This window comes from Filicampus tigris, chromosome 11 (assembly GCF_054856515.1).
Source record: "Filicampus tigris isolate MCC_2025a chromosome 11, RoL_Ftig_1.0, whole genome shotgun sequence".
Taxonomy (NCBI): domain Eukaryota; kingdom Metazoa; phylum Chordata; class Actinopteri; order Syngnathiformes; family Syngnathidae; genus Filicampus; species Filicampus tigris.
The window spans coordinates 8,498,500-8,522,500 of record NC_141227.1 but is presented as its reverse complement, the minus strand read 5'-3'; the positions used below and the strand labels follow the sequence as shown (position 1 = coordinate 8,522,500).

The 24,001-nt window shown below is 42.4% G+C and overlaps 3 protein-coding genes across 4 annotated transcripts in view; 1 reads left to right on the top strand and 2 right to left on the bottom strand.

The window, feature by feature from the left end:
- Positions 1–6,264, bottom strand: part of mcmbp (minichromosome maintenance complex binding protein) — a 6,683-nt gene extending 419 nt beyond the window's left edge. Inside the window, exons 1-15 of one of the 2 annotated variants that reach the window (XM_086044674.1) lie at positions 5,794–6,250; positions 5,174–5,265; positions 4,957–5,097; positions 4,142–4,183; positions 3,980–4,069; positions 3,742–3,877; positions 2,988–3,133; positions 2,797–2,894; positions 2,557–2,729; positions 2,233–2,356; positions 2,033–2,150; positions 1,534–1,699; positions 1,303–1,436; positions 585–752; positions 319–407 (exon numbers count right to left, since the gene is read on the bottom strand). In XM_086044674.1, coding sequence (XP_085900800.1) covers positions 319–407; positions 585–752; positions 1,303–1,436; positions 1,534–1,699; positions 2,033–2,150; positions 2,233–2,356; positions 2,557–2,729; positions 2,797–2,894; positions 2,988–3,133; positions 3,742–3,877; positions 3,980–4,069; positions 4,142–4,183; positions 4,957–5,097; positions 5,174–5,265; positions 5,794–5,860 — 1,784 coding nt within the window. In that variant the 5' untranslated portion in view covers positions 5,861–6,250. The other variant, XM_086044675.1, reaches the window with a different exon arrangement.
- A 526-nt stretch (positions 6,265–6,790) lies between these two features.
- On the top strand, positions 6,791–15,937 carry sec23ip (SEC23 interacting protein). The gene is made up of 18 exons (XM_086044673.1): positions 6,791–6,994; positions 7,478–8,022; positions 8,130–8,346; positions 8,454–8,647; positions 9,274–9,363; positions 9,739–9,859; positions 10,175–10,264; positions 11,329–11,470; positions 11,579–11,787; positions 12,496–12,584; positions 12,689–12,844; positions 13,018–13,113; positions 13,200–13,340; positions 13,445–13,600; positions 14,089–14,191; positions 14,322–14,504; positions 14,588–14,756; positions 15,490–15,937. The coding sequence occupies exons 1-18, from the start codon at positions 6,862–6,864 to the stop codon at positions 15,569–15,571; spliced, it is 2,916 nt and encodes a 971-aa protein (XP_085900799.1). The 5' UTR covers positions 6,791–6,861; the 3' UTR covers positions 15,572–15,937.
- Positions 15,747–23,325, bottom strand: csgalnact2 (chondroitin sulfate N-acetylgalactosaminyltransferase 2). Its single transcript, XM_086044676.1, has 8 exons — positions 23,181–23,325; positions 20,071–20,946; positions 18,520–18,736; positions 18,281–18,382; positions 17,999–18,177; positions 17,451–17,545; positions 17,293–17,374; positions 15,747–17,220 (listed from the first exon to the last, which is right to left on the bottom strand). Exons 2-8 carry the CDS (start codon positions 20,720–20,722, stop codon positions 16,928–16,930), a joined length of 1,620 nt encoding a protein of 539 aa, XP_085900802.1. The 5' UTR covers positions 20,723–20,946; positions 23,181–23,325; the 3' UTR covers positions 15,747–16,927.
- Positions 23,326–24,001: the final 676 nt, after the last annotated feature.

The window sequence follows — 24,001 nt, the reverse complement described above, 5'->3', positions numbered from 1 at the left end:
ACATAAAAATTTCACATTTGGTTAATCATGTACCCTCCGCCACGTAGTGGAAGACCATTTCGTTGTTCTGGCTGTCAATATGTGTTGGTGGCATAGACAGCCGAACAAAGATATTATTTGCACTGGCAAATAATATTCAGACCAATTAAGTGAAATGTCATTTCCGACAGCACATTTGAGCTTTTGCAGCATAATAATTGACTGTCACTGCATGCAGCCAAAGCCAGTGTTAAAATAGTATTTTTCAGATTTGGAATTTTCCTGACTTTTCCGAAGTACTCCCTTGTATGTTCAAAACAAAAACAATTAAAAGCCCACCTTGCCACAATAAGCATTCGGTGCAGGTCCTCAGCACTTATGCTTTGGGGATCGTCCTTCCTCATGTCTACAAAATCATCCTCGACTGACTGAAGACAACAAGGGGAAAAAAACAATATAAACACAGGGGAAATTGTCTCAAGTGACTGCTCAATATATTAATACAGATGGCCGTCACTGCAAAATGTTTTGCCTGTTGGGTTTGTAGCTGCAGGGTTCCTGCCAGGTTTTCGGACAAGTAGGAAGAGAGGGAGAGAAGGTCTCACCTTGGTCACTTCCTCTGAGATACTGTAGTCCAGCTGCCGGGCCACACTCACGTAGAGTCGGAACTTGTTAAACTGTGAGGAGGTCTGCGCGTGTATGGGGATGCTAGTGAGATATTCATCCATGTGGGCTGGAGCCACTTGAGGTTGCAGGTGTACCTGACAGTCTGACTGTTGAGTTAAAGAAAGAAATATGGTAAATGTTTGACATTGTTTCAATTGCACGCGTTGGAATGCGTAGGTCTCTACTGTCTCTCATTATATCGCTCCACGCCCGCGAGGAGCAAAGCGTGACCAGCCGTCACTCCGATACAAACAACTTGAACCTCAGACCAGCCCTGGAGGTTGTTTACAGTGTTCTGCCCTTCTCTGCAGACTGACGCCTCTCTCTGGATTGTTCCTGTGGCGCACAGCTGCCGCCATGGCAACATAACAGCCCAGCGCACAGGAATAGCACACAGTGCATTCCTTGCACTGTTCACAACAGAGTGAGACCCATGCTAAAGCCCCCAGCTGGAGGGGGTTTCTGTGTCCAGCCAATGGCAGCTGAGACAGCAGCGTGATGCTGGCTGGAAACAACCTCCAGCGTCGGACATGATCCAGTCTCAGGAGAGGCTGGCGGAAACCTAACACCTCCCAGGCCTGGCAGGGGAGAGGCTCGGTTGTGGCGTGGGAGATTCTCAAGAACTCAAGTGAGATCAGTGTGGCTGCGTGTCCTCACCGGCAGCAGTGAGCGCCCCTCTGATGCGACCAGCACGTTAATATTGCAGGGGAATTCCATCTGGTGGTAGTTGAAGTCATAATCAACCTTCTGCCACGAGATCACATTCCCCAACGCTGTGACATTGCGCACACCTGCAGCACCACACACACACACAAGCTTTGTTAGTGTCAAATCATGCTTTCTGCTCGCCAGCTAGGGTCGACCCCTCGTGGCATGTGCACGTTTCACCTGTCGTGTCCAGCTGTCCTTGCTCCAGTTGGGTTTCATCAAGGAAGAGGGAAGTGTTTTTGGCCAGCTGCAAGGCTCCGCTCACCAGCCGGTTGGCCACGTAGTCCTTCTTTGGCACCATACGCGTCTGATTCATGTTGTGAAGGCTCATGCCCAGATAGAACGACTACAATGTGCGGATAGAAGAAAGGTTGGGTGGGCCAGAGGTCATTTTTGAATACATCTGGTCTTTACATTATATGAAATTTTGTTAGAAAGATTTCCAACTTGTGTCCCTATTAAACATTTTACCTGCCTTTATCTGATTATTATTTTTATTATGTCCAAAGTCAAATACTGGGTATGTGTGTCTCTTTTTACACTGAACCAATTGTTAATGTCTTCATGTCACACACAGACACCAAAGAATATTTTACTGGGAGGTAGCGGAGCTCAACGGATTCTTTGAGGGACCCGGAAGCAAGATACCCCAATGAAAAAAATCTTTGATTTTACTCACAGAAGGAACAAGTTGTTGGATGACCTTGTAGAGGCTTTCAGTGTATGAGGACCTAGTAGGACATCCACTCAGGTTTAGCGTGAACTTCCCCAGGGGTAGAACATCTCGTCTGGCATACCTATAAAAAAAAAAAAAAAAACGGCATGAACTCTGCTTCTGTGACTAGCAGCCAGGTAACAACGCATATACGTGACACATACACGCTGGAAATAAGATGCAGGATGAGGTACTCGGCAGCCAGGGAATCTCCCAGAAGAATGTGAGTTAGATATGCAAGGAAGTCCCCTCTGACTGACGCCATCTCACTTAGGGTCGAAGACAAAACTACAAGAGGGGGACAATCCAAAGTTAATAGGGGACATACATTATTGATGAAAACCGACTTTTCAGTGCTAAAAAAAAAAAAAAGTTGTGGTGCAGTTCATACGCCGGCATGTTCAACAGAGATTGACTTTGAGAAAAAAAAAAAACTGCACAGCATGTCTCATTTAAGATCACTGGCCAAGGACAAGGACTTTGCTCACGGGCGTGGTTGTCTTGCAAGGTGGCACAGGGAAGCAGAGGGTTGTTTTGCGCCAGTGGCTTGGCGTAGAGCATGTGGAGACGAGGAACCAATGAGGCAGGTGGGCTATGCACTCTCTGCTCCTCCGCTGTGTCCATCGAGTCCGAAGCGTCGATGAGGGATGAGGACGCGTCCCTGTGTGGATGGACACAGTATCAATGACAGGTGTCCAGGTCCCCATTTTAGGAGCATCAGCTCTTACTTGTCTTCTGCCAGAGCGCTGAGAGCAGGACTCACTGAGAGGATCCCATAGACTTCGACGGTGTCATTCAGTTTGAAGCTCTCCCAGTCCTCATAGACCTGCCGTCAACACACCTTGACTTACCGCCTAACAGTCACACACTTCATTTCAATAATAATCAAAGCCTGGTGCTCGACTGAGAGAAAACGTACTTTGATTAAGCAAGACGGGCCTTTCTCGTCTGGTAGAGGGAAGTTGAGGTCAAGATGCGAGGCAGACGCCATGTGGTTGGGAGCAACTTCCGCCTCTTGCCGCTGAGCGTCACCCTTGCGGTGTTGGTCAGGGGGAATCTGAAGACCTGCACAGTACAAACAAGAGCAATTTCATGTCAAGCAACGTGGCTTAATTTTCGATTTATTTATAATTACTGGTGCTTTGGGACGCAACAATGAGAAGGAAGAAGCAAAAAAATTAAAGATAGGTACAAATCAAGGGGTCAATAGGGTATTTATAATTATTGACTTTGTGTTTTTTCATACATTACAATATTGTGACTTTGCAAAAATTAGTGATAGACTACGGCGCGTTCCGACTTCAAATTGCTTCTAATTCAATGACCCCTTGTACAGATGTGATATTGAGTGCTCTGCAGACCACCATTAGCTTCGATGTTTGAATTAAAAAAAAAAAAAAAAAAATCAGATCAGTCATTTTGACACAGGAGCGAATGCAGGAAAAACATTTTCACCGCAACAGCCAACCTCCTAAGAATCACAATGGCACTGCCTATTTCTCATCTTCCGTGAACTAAGTAGTGCTCCATTTACAAAAACAACACATGGACAAACATTTTATCCTCACTATTGTCAGACGTTCTGCTGGTCCGTGCTCTACGTTGACATACTAGATGGCCATTACATCATTAAACAAAAAATGTAGTCTGTAACAGTGACACTGTTCTCATACCTGCAAGAGGTTCCCTTTGTTTCTGTGGCTGAGCATCCACGCCATCCATATCATCATCTTCATAGCTACGCTTTTGCCTGTTCGGCGCGTATGAGGTGGACGGCAGCACTCTGGCTTGACTTGAGTCAGCATAACAGTGAAACAGAGTTAAGGGAAACTAGGGAGCAGTGGAATTAGACACGCAAGTTCTTTACAAGCTTTTTCGTTATGGTAAAAGATTCAGACAAGATCAGGATATATCTTTCACCCAAGCGTTTTCCCCAGGAACAGGAACACAGTAGAAAGTTTGTCTTTCAGAAGTCACAATGTTTTTGGAGTTAAAGTCCACCTGAGGATGTACACAAGAGTCATTGATTGGGACATTTATAGATCTGGAATGACGTAATTGTGGTGGACTTACCCCACAATCGGTCACATCTTTGTACTTCCCACACCTTAACACCTGGTGTTGGTTAGACAAGCAAAATAAACAGTAATCAATATATTGAGTGCTGATTTTAGATTCTGACGGTATGATAACCATGAGCAAAAATATCACGGTATTAAAATTACAGCTCTAAAATGATTTGAAAGAATTTTTCTCCATTGAACAGAATCTATTTTATTACTAAACAAAAAAATCTATCTATCTATCTATATATCTATATCTATATCTCTATATCTATATCTATATATATATATAGCACATTAAATTTGTCTTTTCACAGTCCAGCCATTCAATCCCAGGAACTTATTTATATATATTTTTTTTTTCCAAATGTTGTATGGCAAAAGAGCATTTGAAAATGTTTCGCGGTGAATGAGTTAATCAACATAGCAAAAAGGCATTCACAAGTATGTTACAGTTCTCTCTGTTGTCTCCCTCTCCATCCCTGTAACTGCTCACCCCTCCCCTCTCTGCTAAAAAGGCCAAAAAGGAGGGGAAAAAAGCTGCTGGCCTCTATCATTAACTTCAAAGTGACGACTCATTTAGTGATCTCTGCAAGCAGCCAGTCATATTGTGCCCTGCTTAGAAGTCCCATCAACAAAAAAAGAAAGAAGATCTGATCACCGGTGACTGACAGTTTTAGCGATAATTAAAACCTTTACTTTTTAAAACTATGGTAAACCAGCAAACCAGTAATCATCCCATGCCCAATTAAGAGTACTGTCAAATATACTGTGAGTGTGTGTATGTGAAAAAGGCAGACTCAGAAATGGGATGGGAGTGCTCACTTTTGCGTGTGATGATGGATCAACAGTTTCATACACGCCCATGTAAAACTCTGGATCGAACATGTCCTGAATCAAACAGCGGAACTTGACCAGGCTGTCGGGCTTTAGGTAGTGCAGTGGGATGTCATTCATCGATGGAACCTAAAACAATATGAATATATTAATATTTCCAGAACAGCATATGCTCTGACAGCCATGGGATTGGTCTCAATGTTACCCAGGTGTGAGCATCCTTTTCATTTAAATGTCCTTTGAAGAACTCTACCACTTTTGCCTCCCAACCAGAATTTGGGTTGTTCTGAGATGCAGCTGAAATATCAACAAGAACACATTAATATATTGATTTTGATCATGCGCATCGGTAAACGTCTGGAAGACAAGTGCATATCAAACAATTTATGAAGCTTCCACATGTAAGTAGACTTTAAGAAATCCCCTGTATGGAGTGATACCTTATAAAAACACGAGCGCGCGCGCGTGCACCCCCCACTGACACACACACGCGCGCCCCCCCGATTTGTCTTCTTACTAGCTACTGTATCGTTAAAACGGATAGTTTTGGATACATGAACCCTCATGTGTTCAATTCGCGTGTATGAACGCTGGTTCAATTGAGACCCGTCACGTTTCTTCCACAAAACTCAAGCAGTGTTTCTGCAGCCGATGGTCGTGAGGCGGTGTTACTTATTAAATGACGGGCAACAGGCTGTATGCCGACTCCGAGAAATTGAAAGAAAGTCACATGGGTACATGCTGGCCATGAGCTCCCAAGCTAACCAGCTACACTCACGCGCTGAGCTTTAATGTTGAATAGGGAAGTTTGCGTGAGGGTCTTACCAAACATCTCCTCGACAACACCCAGTGGGTTGTTAATCCAGTCATGTGTGGAAGGCATCGTTGCCATAAACGAGTGCTGGATGTATGTGTGTGTGAACCAGGTAAAATAAGTTAGTGACAGGACGGCAGAAGAAGCTAGGGCGGGAAACAGACGTCACTGTTCGAAGGCAGGAGTGCGTTTGTTTTCTGTTTTAAGACCTGCCGGAACGATAATGGTGTAACTGTCACCTCTGTGTTAGTTTTTTGTTTGGTCTGTTTTATGTTGTTTTGAATCGACGTAAATCTCACCACACAGATAAGTTACACGCTGGATAATTCACATTACGAAAAAGACACGTAACCTAAAACTACCACGGTGCAAAGATTCCTCTCGCCTACAGGTGGCAGCGAAAACGGGAAGTGATCTTTTCTCTATGCCAACAATGGTGTATTTTTAGTCGATCTTTATAGTACTCGGGAGTTGATCTGCGTAGGCGATCAATGAGCGCAATGTTATAGAAATCAGCCACATCCGTGCCCCTGACGATATCCGTTTTAGCGTGCCGCGTTCCCGTACATTCGGAATTCGGCAGACTATGGTGGCGTTGGAAATGTTGTATTTTAATTTGCGGGAATCACAATCATGCCTTCACAACGGTATGAACAACAACAACGAGAGTTAGAATTAGAATTAGAATTAGGATTAGAATTAGAATTAGAATTAGAACTGTCCCCTGGCACAAAAGTTTTTTTCTTCTAATTTAATTTAATTAATTAATTTATTTATTTATTGACTTGTACGTGGCAACCGAGTAGACCTAGGTGATCACTCGAATATTACGACACTTTTCACTGAGAGTTTAGCCCCATCGACCCACAATATTATTTCACGTATCGTAAGCAGACAGGCGACTTATGCTTCCTTATTTTTACAGTCTACAAAAAGACTACAGTATTGGATATCAATAGAAACCTCTCTTTTTTTTGTATTTGGTAGAAGTTGACGGTCTTTCTTCCCAGTAAATGTGAACGCATCATGCTCATACTGCCTGCCCACTCCGGTTGTGGCTACGTGTAATTTAGAAGAAAATGGCAGATAGAAAAAACAATAATGTTCCTAACCCTGGTGCAAATTTGTTATTTAGTGGGGCTCCGGAGTTTAACTTCAATTTGCCTTTTATGCCAGTGAGTCAGGCCTCTGGTCCGGCGGTGCTGTCAGGAGGTAAGAAGAAATACCAATAGCCGAAATGTTAGCATACAGGCTAACTAGTTAGCAGATTTCCTGGACGTCAACTGTTATTCACTCCACACATCTTTGAACCAGGAACGAAAAGCATGATAAATGTTGTCAGTTTTTTTGTGTCCGACAGGTTAGCCCCAATTTGCAACCAGGTCATGTGGCCAGAATTTATTTTTAATGGATTGACATGAATTTACATTTACAGTTCTTTTAACGTTCCTCACTTTAAGTCCTCGTCTTTTCTGTGTGTTGAGATGAGAGTCTGTGACGAGTGTTATGATTTTCTACTGTACTGCAATTGATTTCTTTAAGCGATGCAATTGTTTGTTTTTTTTGTTAACAGAACCTTATTAGTCTATAATAGATTAGTTGTGCTGCAGTGCATTTCAGTTATAACTGTCATGTTTTATGTAAAGCATAGATAAACCACTTCGTACTTTAAATGTGCATTGTGACATCTGCCAGAGGATTCTGCTGAAGTTGGCGAGGAAGACAGCTTTTTGGGTCAAACCTCTGGAAATGTACAAGCTCCTTCTACCTTCAGCTACTTCTCTAACCAAGTAACCACCAGTGACCCATTTGCTTCTATTGGCCAATCATCATGCCCGCCACCATCATCATCATCATCATCAGCAGCAGCAGCAGCAGCAGCAGCAGCAACCATGTCTGGTATCACGCCGTCGGTTCCTAGCAGTGTTAGCATGGCCCCTCTGATGCCTCCAAGCTCACAGTTGAACACTACTTCTCCTATTTTCGGCACCACGGTATATCAGAGCCCAATGGGACGCCACACTCCTCCCCCTAGTACAATGACCACGCCACCTCCGCAGATGCAACCACAGAGTCATAATCCGTACAGACACACGGCCACAAGCAGCAAAGCCAGTCCTTATATTCCAGCTCCAGAGGTCCTGCCGCAAAGCCACACATCCCACTCATCTCAACACAATCCCTACTCTGTCACCTCAGGGTCACAATCATTCCCACTGTCAGGACCCTCATTCACAAAGGTAAACCTCATCAGTGACTGTGCTGGACTGAATTTGTGATTCTGAATGACTTGAAGGTAACTATTATGCATGGTAAAAAAAGTTATTTTCTCTTCTGCTCCACTCAGCCTCCTCCCACTCACATGCAGGCACCACCACCACCACCTCCTCCAGCCAATCCTACTGGTGCAGTTGTGCCTGCTGGCCCCATGATGCAGTACAACTACAATGTATACGAGCCTATTCAGCCACACTGGTTCTACTGTAAGGTAGTGGAGTGCAAAAATGTGTGGCTTCCTTTCAGCATCATCGACTCCCTCCAGCTTGAGGAGACATATAACTCTGGTACTTTCAGCATTTTTACTCAACGTCCCTTATTCAAAGTAATTGAATCTTGTGAATCATGTATTGGACATCAGAGATTTCAAATGTGTGCCGTTTCATTCCTCTAGTTCAGCCAGACCCAGAAAATGTGATCGTGCGTACAGACGGAGGTCGGTTTGATGTGCATCTCTACGACCGCACGCGATCCGCTGTTTACTGGGAGGAGGAAGATTCAGAGGTTCGCCGCTGCACCTGGTTTTACAAAGGGGACACGGATAGTCGCTTCATCCCTTACTCTGAGGAATTCAGCGACAAACTAGAGGTTTGTCATCCAACTTAATTTGAATGGAAGCAGAGCTAACTTCTACAAATCACTACTTGTTTAAATCACAGTTGGAGAGGCCTTGTATATAAATTCCCCGTACACGTCTCAGTCATTGCTACTTCCCTTGGATATTTGTCTTTGGCTGTCTTTATCTGTCGTGCCATGCCCAACACGAAATCAGGTTTGTGATTGGCCGGCCTTAGCATTGCATTCAAGGACAAGCATAAAAATTAGCTGTGCATGCAGGGAGAACCTATGCTATTGAATTTGAGATATTAATATCTTGAATGTTCACATAACTATGACAAGGATAAATTGTTCAGCCCTGCAGCAAATACGACCAGCTAAAGCCGGTGTATTGCCAACGCTGACTTTGCAACTGTCATAGGTTGACGTTGATGCAGGTTAATTATACATAATAACACCATTGTTTCTTTACATGTATAATGTCTTAGTTATAAAGAACTCAACAGCAGCATTTATTGACGCAAAGGTTATTACTATGATCACATTTTTATTTATTTTTTGGTAGATTTTAGAGATCCGTTTCTCAGGTGACGAGTGTGCTCAGGTATGTTCCGCACCGTATGATGTCAATTTCATTCATATTTTCATTTCCACAGGCAGAATATAAGAAAGCTGTATCTACAAACCAATGGCACCGTAGACTGGAGTTCCCATCTGGAGAAACCATTGTCATGCACAATCCAAAGGTAAACCTATTGCAAGTCTCATGGGTGCTTAACTCGTTCACTGCCTGACATTTTCAGACCCTCTTTCCCCTAATGTTTGAAAAAAAATGAAAAAAATATACAAACAAGTTCCTGGGATTGAATGGCTGGAATGTGAAACAACAATTAAATTTGTCAATGGCAGCTTTTTCAAACTTGGAAACGTGCTTTTAACACAAAAATGATTATCACTGTTATACCTTGTTGTGTAAAATGCAATATACTCCTTTTGTATATATTTTCACATGTATTTACCATAAAGCTGGAAGCCGAAAGGTTCTGTGAACTCTGAGACTAGGTTGAAATGATCGCCCCGGTTTGATGAGTGACAAAGCTTTGTTGTCAATGTTTCTGTAGGTGATTGTGCAGTTCCAGCCCTCCACCGTGCCTGAGGAGTGGGGAACAAGTCAGGATGGACAGACTAGGCCCAGAGTGGTGAAGAGAGGGATTGATGATGACCACGATCAAGTCCCTGACGGTAGACAAGATCCTCCACACAGCTGACTTACACTTTGTCCACACGTAAACAGATATGGCTCAGGGCCGAACACGTAAACAGATACGGCTCAGGGCCGAGAGGTTCTGGGTTCAAATATTAGCTCAAGTCTTCCTGTGTGGAGTTTGCATGTTTTGTCAGCGTTTGCGTGTTTTATTCCCCTGAGTACTTCTGCTTATTCCAACGTTCCAAAAAATGCGTATTTGGTTAATTGAAAAATTCTCATGGACTAAAATGAAAAGCCAAGACACATAAAAGCAGATAACAGAACAAATCTACTCTCTCTACTTTTTCCAGGTGAGCTCTCCAAAGTGGACCATCTTGTGTTCATGGTTCATGGAATTGGTCCCGTATGTGACCTGAGGTTTCGAAGCATGGTTGAGTGTGGTGAGTTTAATGCCAGTATCAAAAGTGGCAGTTACAATAAAAACAGTAGCACGTCTACAGAGATTATTTAAGGGGTTATTTGTGCAAACAGTGCTTGAGGGAGTACGCAACACTGTAACGGATTAGTTAGAAGTCATTGAGTTCCATTTCAGAATATTTTTTTCCATTTCATACTACACTATACAAACCCTCACAAATGTGGGCAATTTGTCAGTGTCTGCACAAAAATGTATTTTTTTTGCAACAAATTAATTTAATGTTTCAAAAATGAGCACATTCACGTGAAATTCTAGCAAAGATAAATTAAGGGATGACAGTCACTATCGAATATTTTTAGAGTTGATTATCCTATCAATTATTGCATTGATTCAACGAATGATGTATCAAAATGTACTTTGCATAATCTTTTTTTTTTTTACTGTTTAGTAACCGATTGTCGTTAATATGATATTGTTTAATTATTAAATAAAATCAAATAAACAACAATCATGCAATATCACACGAGAGGGAGCAACGTTGAACTCACCAACATTTTTGAAACAGCCACTTCTGAGGATACTTTAGGTTTACTCTGACAAAAAAAAGTATTATTTTGTAATAGATTAAACAGACTACAGTTTTTTCCATAAATTGATTATGATTTAGTTGCTGCTTTGCTCCGTAACATCAGAAAATCAGACGCCAGAAAATAGGAAAAATGTTGTTCATGTATGCAAATGTCGTATTTTGATTTAACACAAAAGATAATTAGTTAGCTTTCATGAAGGACTACAAAAATCGGAGAATATTTCCTGTTGAGAGGCTGAAATGGGAGGATTCTGACTATTTTGTCAAATATTAGCTCTAAACAATTAATCGATTATAATCGATTGTCAGTTAATCGATTTCACACCTCTAGCCACATTTTAAATTCAATTTTTTTATACTCATCAAAATTCAGAAAATTGTTCTTGTTTTCATTGACAATTTATAAAAGGCTTACATTTTGTAGAGGGTGACCTGTCGATTATCATCAGTACATTGACTTGATACTGTATAATAAATACAAATCACTGTCCTTTCAGTGGACGACTTCCGCAGCGTGTCGCTGAAACTGCTGCAGAGTCACTTTAAAAAGCCCTTGGACGATCACGCCATCAGTCGGGTGGAGTTCCTGCCTGTCCATTGGCACACGGCTTTACATGGAGATGCCACAGGAGTGGACAGGTGAGGAGACCTTACATCCTTGAGATGCTACGCTATACAATAAATGTAAGATGAAAGTAAAGTTGCAGTTTAATAATTTGACTGTGCAACCTTTCATTTCTCTTTCAGGAGAATAAAGAAAATCACTTTGCCCAGCACTGGACGATTACGTCACTTTACAAACGAGACACTGTTAGATGTGCTATTCTACAACAGCCCGACATACTGCCAGACCATCATGGACACAGTTGCCTTAGAGATTAACCGACTTCATGCCTTGTTCATGAAGAGAAACCCTGATTACAAAGGAGCAATATCTGTTGCTGGACACAGCTTGGGTAATGCACTACTATACTTTAAAAAATAAAAAATAAAAGGTTTTCAAAGAGTATAGCTCTCAACCCGTTGTCGATAATATATAGAAGCTAAAGTGATTAGCTAAAAGTATTGGTTGGAAAAATTGGTTAGCAAATCTGCCTGACAGTTGTGGGGTTTGAATGTCGGTTTTGGCGTTTCTGTGGGGGGTGCGCATGTTTCCACATGTTTATGTACATTCCAAAAACATGCATGTTAGGTGCACTTAAGACTAAATCATCTAAAGTTTGAACGTGAGTGTGAATGGGTCTTTGTCTAAACATTACGTGCTCTGCAATTGGCTGGCGACCACTCCATGGTGTACCCCGCCTTTTGCCCAAAGTCAGCAGGGATTGGCTCCAGCTCACCCGAAACCCTAATGAGGACATGTGCTCTAGAAAATGGATGGATGGACATGACCACTTGCACAATATAAATGATATCCAGTACAAGAGCTGTGTCAGCTATCTGACCTAAAGAGACAATGATGTTCTCCATTTCTTCTCTTCTCTTCTGACTATGTTCATGATTACAGCTCATTATATTTTCCAAGTGCTCCTAATGTTGTGACTGCTCTGTGAGTATGGTTAACTGAATGTTCCTTTTAGTCGAGGTTTTAGACACCAGCTAATTTCTTTATTGTATTTTTTTCCTCACCCTTTTTGTCACAAACATTGATATTGTCCTTGCAGGGTCTCTTATCCTCTTTGACCTGTTGTCAAATCAAAAGACTGACATGACCCCTCCCGTGGTAGCCGCCATCAACGGAGAAGACAAACAGGTGAATGCCATTTTACTTCGGAAACCATCGTGGCTGGCAAACCGTAAATAATGGTAAGCCACAATTGCTTCAAAGCGGTTCTAAAGTTTGCCTCTGAAATCCAGGTGGCATCCCCGGTTCCACAAGCCGTCACCCCTCCAGCTGCCGAGGAGGAACCCAAAGAAGAGGAGTCGGAGGACCTTTCCGCTGTGCTGGAACATCTCGGCCTATCCGAGTACAAGAACACCTTCGACGAGGAGAAGATTGACATCGAATCTTTTGTAAGTGAAAATTCAAGCGAGCATCCTGGGGAGATCCTGCATCGAATAGAATGTTTTATATTTTTTGTGTTTACGCAAAAAGTCTTGCCAAAGTCTTCTTTGATTGGCTCCAGCTCACCCGCGGCCCTAACGAGGACAGTCTCATCTTTGTGCTGTTTATTTTATTTTTTTAGCTCATGTGTACAATTGAGGACTTGAAGGAGATGGGAATTCCGCTTGGCCCCCGGAAGAAAATCGCTAAATTTGTCCAAGAAAGAGTGACTAAACAGGCAAGTTAGTCGAATCGAGTTTCAGAAAAATGGACGGCTTTAAACAATTGTTGACCGGCTCTTGCGTAACTTTGGCGGCCGCTCAGGAGAAGAAAGCTGAGGTGCAGGTGGCCAGTCAAGTTGTCGAGCCCGCACAAGCTGTCGAGTCTGCTCCGGAGAAGAATCTACCGGCGGGCGTCTCCTCCATCCACGTCGACTACAACTACTTTGAAGTTGGCACTGGACAGGTACATGCGGTCATGTCCTTGAAGCGCTTGACGACGATTCTCCTTTTTTACTGGGTGTTGAAAAATGTGAGCGTACACACATCATGCCATGCTTTGCTTCGCAGGTGTCGGTGGTCTACCACAATCTAGACTTCAGTCCGCTGAATTTCTTTGCTCTGGGTTCTCCAATCGGCATGTTCTTGACTGTCAGAGGCCTGGAGAAGATTGAAGAGGACTATCAGCTGCCAACCTGCAAAGGATTTTTCAATATTTACCACCCGGTAGGAATTCCTCCTCATTGTGTGTCCCAGCAGGGCCTAATTGAATCCAATTCCTAATTTGATGTCTCCCCTAAGTGGCTTCCGTAGCCTATTGATGCACACTGTTGACACTGAAGACAGCAAACGGAGATGAGCTAGCTTACTAAAGAGGCGTCATTTGAAATTTTTCGCCTCATCGGGCAATGAGCAAAAACCTGTCGGCTGCAAAGCGTGTTTAAAAAAAGTTGTTGAAACCAAAGCCAGTAGCATGCCCAAATTACGTCGGCATTTGCTCTTTTTTTAGAAATGACTTTCTTCGGGCCACTGATGCTGATGGCTAAAGTGACCATAAAGTTATTGATTGTAGTGCCACCAGTTGCTTTTGCGCATACACAGCAGCCTACAAATGAATGTTGATGTGGACGGAATTTTTTCTGAAGCAGGCATGTACATGCAGACATGGCTTCGGTCCTCATGTCTGACTCATGACTGTCTCTCGTCTGTTTCAGCTGGACCCAGTGGCTTACCGGATTGAGCCCATGATAATACCAGACTTGGAATTGAAACCTGTTTTGATACCACATCACAAAGGAAGGAAAAGGCTGCATCTGGGTAAGAAAAAAAAAAAAAGAATTGCCTGCGTGGCCATTTCAATAAAGTCAAATGTGGTGTTATAAAATATTTAATTCTGACATTGTGTAGTTGTGTATGTTAAGTTAAGTCATGTATGTTGGTGTTTTAGAGCTGAAGGAGAGTCTCTCCAGAATGGGCTCGGACCTGAAGCATGGTTTTATCAGTTCGCTGAGGAGCGCGTGGCAGACACTCAACGATTTTGCTCGCGCCCACACCTCGTCTGCGCAACTTCAGGCGGAGTTGGCTATGGTTGCCGATCAGATTGAAGAGCAGGAGAAAAGAGCGCAAGATTGTGAGCCTTTCTCTCTCGCTCTCTCTCACAGGTGCCAATTGGATATGCGTGGCTCTTTTTGCAATGTTAAATCTCTGATTTAGTTTCAGAACGAAAAACCCCAGAAATCCCCGAACCACAAAAAGAAGAAGAGCCTGAGGTCAGGATCGGGATGCTGAATGGAGGGAATCGGATCGACTTTGTCCTGCAGGAGAAGCCCATTGAGAGTTTTAATGAGTACCTGTTTGCCCTCCAGAGTCATCTCTGCTACTGGTACACGAGTGTTTCATTCTAGGGTTTGGCTATGTGTCCGCTGCGTACACCACATGCAACGATCCCCACACTAATTGACAAGTGTAATTAGGCCGCTCGCTGGTGTGCCATCTTCATGGGTAAAAAAAATATAATCCAGGCTGCACGAGATATCGAAAGAATATCATCATCGCGATAATGGCCCGTGCAATATACGTTTTGCAAAGACGTGCAGTTAGTTTCATATGTTGTCTTATTCTTTTATCTGACCAATCAGCTGCAACGTTCAGTGTGCATCACCATCACTAAATAACTTAAAAAAACAAACATAAACAACACACACGTTTGAAGTTATTAATTAGCTAAGAATATATTAAGCCTTCTTATTTTGCCATGCGAAAAATATATATTTCTTTCACTAGATAAGAAAAACATCATTTCTTTAGGTACATATAAAATAGAGAAATAATAGCGGTATCGCAATATTCAACACTCATATTGCATATCACATATTTTTCCAGTATGGTGTAGCCCTACTTCACACTTTCTTTTTTTCCATTACTGCCCCTGGCACTTTCATTCGCCCACACCAGAGTAGAGAGGCGGGGCGAGCGGTGGCTGATTTGCATGAGACGAGTTGATATCAAGAGGGTCTTTCACGTTTTGGAAAAAAAAGATGTTGCTGAATATTTCTAACGTTTACACCCACTCTCTACTAATAGGGAATAATGAATATTACATTTGTGTTTTGTAGGCAGTCTGAAGACACAGCTCTGCTTATCCTCAAGGAGATCTACAATAGCATGGGGGTCCAGCCAGAACACATGATGCATTAGCACAATAAACGCCCGTCATGAAAGACTTTTCCCTTTGGTTTATTTCATGCCGCTTTCCTGGATTGTTTGCCGTTTCTTTTCCTGTCTGTCTGTCCATGTTATTTCCTGTATGCAAATGTATAATACAAGTTCCGTTTTATGCTATTTGTCTTAAATTAAGAAAAAGTGAATGCCATTGTAGATTTAAAGAATTGACAAGTTTATTGTAACATTTTATAGTATAAATTATACAGCTGGACGAGGAAAGGAAGGTGTATATGATTAGATCAAATGCCAACAGATAGCAATGAAGTAGCAGCAGTTATTGACTGGAGCCTTCGCTGGGGAAATTGGCCAATAAATCATTTCCTTGCACATTTCTTGGTATTCAGTTGTTTGGCTTAGTGGAAGACAACATATACTAACCAAAATGAACCAACTGTTTAGTTGCAGTCACATTCATGAAGATCACACAGCATTGTGCGACCGGTCTCCCAACTGCCTGTAAATAGTGTCTGGGCTGCTGTGTTGACTTTGTCTAACACCAGCAGACTACTAATCATTGTCTAACATGGCCTCTGGAATAAAAGTAAAGAGTCTGCAGGAGTCAAAACATCACAACTTACGTATGAGATCAGAAACAATTCATTCACATGAATAAAAGACAACACTTTGAAAAATTATTTACAAGAATGTACCATTCCAACGTGGTCCAATACTGGGAATAAATACGGACAATAAGCATCGCAGGGTGAAAACGACACACTACGGAGAATAAAAATTCGGGTACCTTCATACCCATTATTAGTTTTGCATGCTCACATTACATCTCTGCACCTTCAACAATCACATTAACATGCTTCTCTGTTAAGACAGTGACTGACTGTCACAGAAAATAAAAAAGGTCCCTTTTATCAAACACCTAATAAATAGAATGCTAACTGAACAATATGGCTCCACAATCAATATTAAAAGTAGATTTTCCCCCAATTTGCAAAACCAAATACTAGCTCTGGAACACAAAAAAGTGGAATTTCACCTTTGTTTAAGAAATGTCAACATGTCCAACTGCTCAAATCGCTTGACTGAGGATACACTTGGAAGGTAGCTCAGCGGCATGGTTGGGTTGCGGTTGTGGGATCCATTTCACAGCAAGTTAAATGGTCAATACCTGCAAGCTGAGCGATGCGTTTTTTTGGAAAATGTGTACAAAACGCAGCAGGGTCGGCAGTGATGCGATCATCTGCTCTTTTGCCGTCGCTCGCACGAGCCACGCAATTATTCTTTGTACATTCATTTGTCTACAGCTGTGCGTTGCTAGCGTCAGCATCTCACAGGCTTGTCGCTGACGTGACACTGGACACGCGGCCAGGCCGCTCAGTCCTCGGCTTTGTTCTGAGGTTTGAAGGCCTGCTTGCGGAGGTGAGCCTCGATCTCCTCCCGGAACACCAGCATTCCCAAGTAGGAGTGCGAGGCCTCGTTCATGGCTTTCGACTGGATGCACATCCGGTATTGTTCTGGAGTCAGCTCGTCAGCGCACTGCTTCTCGTGCCACAGGTGAAAGAGACTGGACACGGGCGTCCGGACCACAACTAAGTCGCTCCGGAGATACTTCCTGTACAAATGGACGTCTTCTACACCCCAGCCTTTCACTTCAAGGTCGAAACCCCCTACGAGAATCAAAAGGATTAGTGACGGTCTGAAAAAAATCGACGAGTAATAAACGAAAGATCCGCCCTTACCAATACTTAGGAAATCAGAGCGATACTGACACGTCATACCGAAGCCAAAATCTCTCCAAAAACCAGCATCCTTTTTGTGAACCTATATCAAACAGACATCTATGCTGTTTTTATGTAGATGGCAGGATTAAATTGCATTCAGTCATCAAAAATCTTACCAGCTGAAGTTCAACAGGTGGAGCCAGCTCCAAATTTCCATAAACTATGGCAGGATTGTACAGACTAAACACCACTGGATAGAAGACTTTCTTGTCTATAAAATTGAGTAAGCAGCATGTTTAGACTTAAACATGACAAAAAGATATATTTAAAGGGGAAGTCGACCCCCCGAAAATATTTGTAATGATATGTTCTATGCACCTTCACAAGTCTACATGTGGCATTCTGATTAATGTTGCGTTTGCGGAATATGAGTTGAGCAGCAAAACCTTCCCGTTTTTAGCCATTTTGAAAATATCGGTCATGCCAGTTGCTCAGGTAACGAGCCAATCACGGCTCACCTATTTTCTGAACCGCCTGAGCCATGATTGGTCGTTATCCGAGCCCTGAGCATCTGTGATGTCATTTTCATTTGACAGCAAGTGGCAAAATGGGCGCCTCCTGAGATATACAAAAATGGGTGGATTTTACTTAACTCATATTCTTGTAAAAAATAATTGGGGGGTTGACTTCCGCTTTATTTAAATTGACAGATGTGCAAGCATACTTGGATCTGCATGGAGACGACAAGTATTCAGGAAGTCCAACGTGAAATGGATGTCGACGTCACAGAAAAACATCAGAACGTCGCCTTGGTTCCAAGCACGTGCGCCGATATCTAGGCCCCGCCCTCGGGAAAACTCCTCCTCCACCGGGATCAGAGTGTAGTTAGAGAAACTCTCCTCTCTGACGAAAAAAAAAAAAAGAAAAAAAAGAAAAAGTGACATTCTATATCGTTTTCATGACACATCTGAATGACAACAGCTTGTTGTAAGCAACAAGGACAAACCTTGACATTGTTTCCAAAGATGACTTCACCTCTTGGAGCCCCTCTTGGCCAAAATAAACCACTGTGAGGTGAACTCGCTTGTCCTGCTGGACACACACCTCCCTAGGAGCAGTAGGTGTTAATTTTTTTTCTACAACACTAATTACAAGAACAACCATTACAAAAAAAAAAAAAAAAGCAGATCGGCGAGTATCGAATGAACGAGCTAGGACATGTCAGAAGAATCAAATGTTCTCAACCTGAAGTTGTGTAAGAACTGTAAAAAGGTTTCTGCTCTGCCCGCCAGTGGCACAATGATGTTGATGATCATTGCGGATGTGTCAACAGCTGTGCTCCTGACTTTCATCAGTGGACCAAAAGGCCTGAAAAGGGTGACGTGGCGGAAGGTGCTGGACTCCTTTTTAGTGAAGAAAAGCTCGTAAAGTGACCCTTTGTCCCGCTCGGTCCTGTACATGCCTGCCAAGACAGGACAAGATGATGGCACGCAGTTAGTGTGTGGCTGTGACAGAACATCTTTCAAAACAAACTCTCAAAGCTCATTTTGAGCCGGCTCAATAACAGTGATTGCGCAACAAGCATTTATTGGCTCTGATATATTGACTTTGCAGGGAAATGAACCACATTTGGCTACTTACACTAAACAGAAACAGAACTGTATGAATCATCCCATCCAATCAGTAAAGAATGGTACTTAATTACTTGTAAAATGTTGTTATGTATGTATATTGTAAATAACAATGACTTTACATTGTCTTGAAGTCTTACATTATACAGGGTGTTCCAAAAGATTTTCACATCAATTTAGGGTATTATTTTTTTAAATGTACAGAATGAGATTCAAGGCAATGAAAAGGGATTTTGTGTGCTCAAACACAGTTCAACAAGGGCGCTTACATTAGAGGAAATTCAATAAAAATACAACAACTGGAATGCAGATTTGCACATGGCACAAAAAAAGCTCCAAGGGGAAGGCAAAATGGGAAACGTGTGTTGTGTCACAGGCGGTGCCCATATTGAACAGCTTTGTGAAAAATTTATATCCGCTTGAATATGCTGCTGGAATTTTGATGAACTGATTTTTTTTAACATGGAGCCCATTTAATTTTCTTCGCCAAGGACAGTGTTTTCAAACCTGTATACACAGGTTAACAATTAGCACCTTTCTATCTTTAAATGACGGCTATCGCAACGCATGCAGATAAATAATATAAAACTGACCGGCATATGTTCTTTTTCCTCTGCAAAGAACGACTGTAATAAGCCTGTTGCGCCTGCCCCCAGGTGGCCAATATGCTCAAACTAAAATGAGCAGCTTAATTGTTTAAGATTATGTTCTATGCAGGGCCACTAGTTGAAACAAGGCATTCTGATTAATATTGTGTTAGTGGAATATGAGTTAAGCAAAAAAATCCACCCGTTTTTCATCATTTCCGGGGGCGGCCATTTTGTCACTTCTGTCGACTGAAAATGACATCACAGACCCTCAGGGCTCAGCAAACGACCAATCACGGCTCACCTGTTTTCTGAAGCTGAGCTATGATTGGTCGTGACAAAATGGCCGCCCCCTGAGATGGGCGGATTTTGCTGCTTAACTCATATTTCATGTTAATCATATCGCCTTGTTTCAACTAGTGGGCCTGCATAGAACATATTCTTGAAAAAACATGCGTTTGGGTTGACTTCCACTTGAAGTAGTGTTTTGGCCCTGTTTTTTTGGCAAAGCAACAGTACCTCCCAGCACAGTAACTAAGCGCATTGTACAGATTTTTCCAAGTCACATCAAGCGATACCTTCTACGAAGTGGCCCTCTTTGTAGGCTTGCCTATGCATGGGCACGTCATCCTCCACTCCGTCCTCCTCGTCGGGGTTGTTGATTATTTCCAGCGCGGCCTCGATGACCTCCACCAGTTCGTCCCGCCGATCTTTGCGAACGGGTTTCTCCTCTGGGTGTCGCGTCAGTCCCATCTCCAGCTGGTAAACCTTGGATGAGGTGAAGCTCTCAAAAGGCACCAGAGCGTACTCGCTGGGCAGGCGCGCCCCCGTGTTGACCTCGGCCTTGTCGATCTGAGAGTGCAGGTAGTCCAGCAGATCTCCCGGCTCTTGCTCCTTGTTCTCGGCCAAGCCCTGCGCCTCGGGGAGCTCCTTCTTGTCCTGCAGGAGCTTCAGCTTCTCGCTCATTTCCTGCAGCTCCTGCTTGAGTTGCGTAATCTGCCGCTTCAGGCTGGCGGCGCGGTTCAGGTGGCGCTCCTCCTGCTCCTGCAGCAGGGCCTGGTAGTACTCCTTTCCGTAGGGCTCCCCCGCTATGCCGGGAAGGACCAGGCTGACGTCGGCTTGAGGGGTGCACTCCAGCAGGTAGGCAAAAAACAGCAGTACCAGCAGCAGGAAGAGGCCCAGGAAGAGCCAGCGGACCCGGCCGTGGAGCAGCAACCCCCGTCTGGGCATCACGCTCTCATGCAAGCTCCAGCTGATCGAGTCTGCATTCCCTTCCCTCTCTCGCGCTCTCTTTCACATCACTTTGGACAGAATTCGGCATACGCATTGCACAAGTAACATTTTCGTATCGATTTTTTCTTGCAAGACATTTCAAGAAAAATGTGGTGATTCCAGTCGGAAATCCCTTGAACCTTTTGGTAAAATATTGCCCTGTAACTCCATGCGATCGTCACCTATGGAGCAGAAAAGAAAAATCCACGTGAAGGCCACAATGTACTTCAACATCACTGGCAAATTACACTGGCCAGCTAATGCTTACTATTTTTTTAATCAGAGATTTTCCAGATGCATTTTTTCCCCCTGATTCCGAATCTGCCCTCATTTTTTTTTCTCTAGCACATCAGGTTTTCATATCAATAACAACAACAATAATAATGATAATAATAATAATACCGGTAATAATAATATGTAATACAGTCATGTATTTAATAATATTTATTAATTAAGGGTTAGGTTCAGCAACAGGTGGATTTTTTTCTGAAACCTCATAGCTATAAATTATTGTGCATGGTAAAATCAGTATTACGCAAGTTTTTATAACAAACAAACAAAAAGGATCTCAAAAACCTGATGTGCTCAAAAATAAATAAAATAAATAAAGAAAAATAAAGAAATTTTAAAACCACTGTAAGAAAATACTTTTAGGGACAGAGAGCCATCTCTGATTAAAATTGGCAGTGGACTAGTATTATTAAACACACCCAGAGAAAATAAACACCTTCATGATGAGTATAATGTTGTTTGTGTTCTGTGTTTAAAAGAGAGGATGATTTATGTCACCTACTGAGCCAGACACAACCAGGCTGACGCCAGTTACATAACACCACAGTCAAACTGCACCGCAAGGCTCCAAAATTAACATAAAAAACACACAGTTCTCTCAAACAGACTCAACTGTGCCGCTACGACAGCTTAACAATACAAATGTGCAGCAAGCTACTTCCTGTTTAGCAGTTAGCCTTTAAAAAAATAAAATCACAACACTCACACATTAGAGTACTAATGTTAAGGAGATGATACAAGGGTGAGTCACAACATTATGACCATGTACTCACAAGATCATAATATTCAATTCAAGAGTTGTATCAAATATTTTACCTTAAACCAAAGATAATACTCAATTTTAATTGAGTTGCAGTTGCAGTTTGCAGTACATCTGCGTCATAATAAGAGCTGTCACTCACTTTCTCGATTCAGGGTTGAGAGTCAAAAATACTAGAAAAGTGAGTATAAAAGTACAACATTTTTAAGTGGTTCTCTACTCAGCTTTTCTCTTAATGTAAAATTTCTTAAAGGTTAGGCTTAAAGGTCATCTAATCAAGCTCGGAGCAGAGTGGTGCAATTCTTCTAACCTGCCAGCTTTGATCATGAATTACTTGGCCTTTCCGGAGTAAATCACTCGCATGGCTACAATGAAAAGCAGCAGGACACAGGCGGAGTCTACTGCTGTAATTCTTATGTAGAGCTTGATAACACAAACATCTTGAATGACCTTCAAAATGACATTTTTTATTTTATTAGAAAATTCAAATCAAGAGGGAAAAACGTTGAGTGTCATTTTGCCATGTGGTAAACCAACAGTTTTTATTTTAATGTGAACTTCAAGTAGTTGGTGGCTATTGGCCTGGCTTTGGGTGAAAGGCAGCAGGGTGCATCCACTGTGGACTGATCGCCAGGCAATTGCAGGGCACGCACAGGACAAACAACCACTTACAATCACACCATTGGACAATTTAGAGTCTTCAACTGTACAACATGTACGGTTTTTGGAATGCGGGAGCAAGCAGGTGGAAATAGAATAGCACAACCACGTTGAGAACATGCTAATTCCATACAGGAACCCCAAACCTCAGAATGTGTGACATGAGCTACCACAAAATGACATCTTAAAGAAAATTCACAAAACCATACTGGATTTCGACACAGAGTAAAACAGATGATGACCAAGACTTTTCTCTGAGTGACTCCCACATTCTAAAAACATGCATGTTCATTGTAGACTTTAAACTGTCCATAGCTATGACCAGTGCAGGGTGTATGTAACCTGTCTCCAGCCTTAATAAGGACAAGCACTATAGAAAGTGGATGATGGATGAACTTCAGTCAGATTATTCATTAACTGTACACCACGTAGGGTAAATATTTATATATTTTAAAAAAATGACTGTGAGGCAGCGTGATTTGTAGATTAGGACCAACTTTGTTTACAATCTGATTAATAAAAGTCAAAGTGAATCATCAATCATTCTTGCGTGTCAAAATTATTATTCTGAATTGTCTAAACCGGAAGTCGACCAGGTTGTGCTGTTAGCTTAGCGACGTTGGGTTATCTCTACGGTTTCCAGTTATTTGTCCGTCAATAAAGCGTCCCGCAAGGCAAGTTTGTCGTGCAATCCCAAATACTCACGTCATCATGTGCGTGTCCCTCGCCGGTTGTTCTTGAAACTGGAGCTTAAGAGCGAAGCCCACGGCGACAGGCAGCCTGTGTTGCAAAATGCCACGGAGCAAAAAGAAAAGAGTGGCTTGCCATCCACTTCCGGTCCGCACGAGCCAATCGCACTCATTGACGTCACAGAACACGTTGACGCTCGTGATAATAACAAAAATATAATTTAAATGAAATACTTCATAAATCAATAGAAAACGCACGATGTCTGTGTATTATTAACAACAATATGTTGTGCCTTCCGGCGGAAGTGGACATTTCCATTTCCAAATACGCATATCAACCCAGTTAAATTAACCACCCGGGTACTGTATGTTGTTTCACTTCTATTTTAGACAGCATTTAATTTGTCTGACACAGATAAGCACACCATCAAACCTTTCAAATGGATTCCTGTGGTTGATTTATTTTACATTCGGAAACAACCTGTTTTTGCTGTATGGAGAAATGATTTATAAGATTTATAATCGAAGTGAAACAGTGACGTTTAAAATGATTCAGCATATAGCATTGTTTACTTAGGCTTTGATTTATTTTCCATTCTAGTTTTTTTTTTATTCTTCATTGTTGAAACTCAAACCTGGAGTTGCATCCCATTGCATCTGCACCATACAATGGCAACGAGGGCGCGTTCTATTTCATTCTATCCTATTTAAAGGAATATTGAACATTTTGACGAATAGATTTTTAATGTGGGACAATTTAATGAAGAAATCACAGCAGCCGTTGCATTTCCTGAGGGTGTTCCTGAACAAATAACATCTGCCAGAATGTGACCTTCT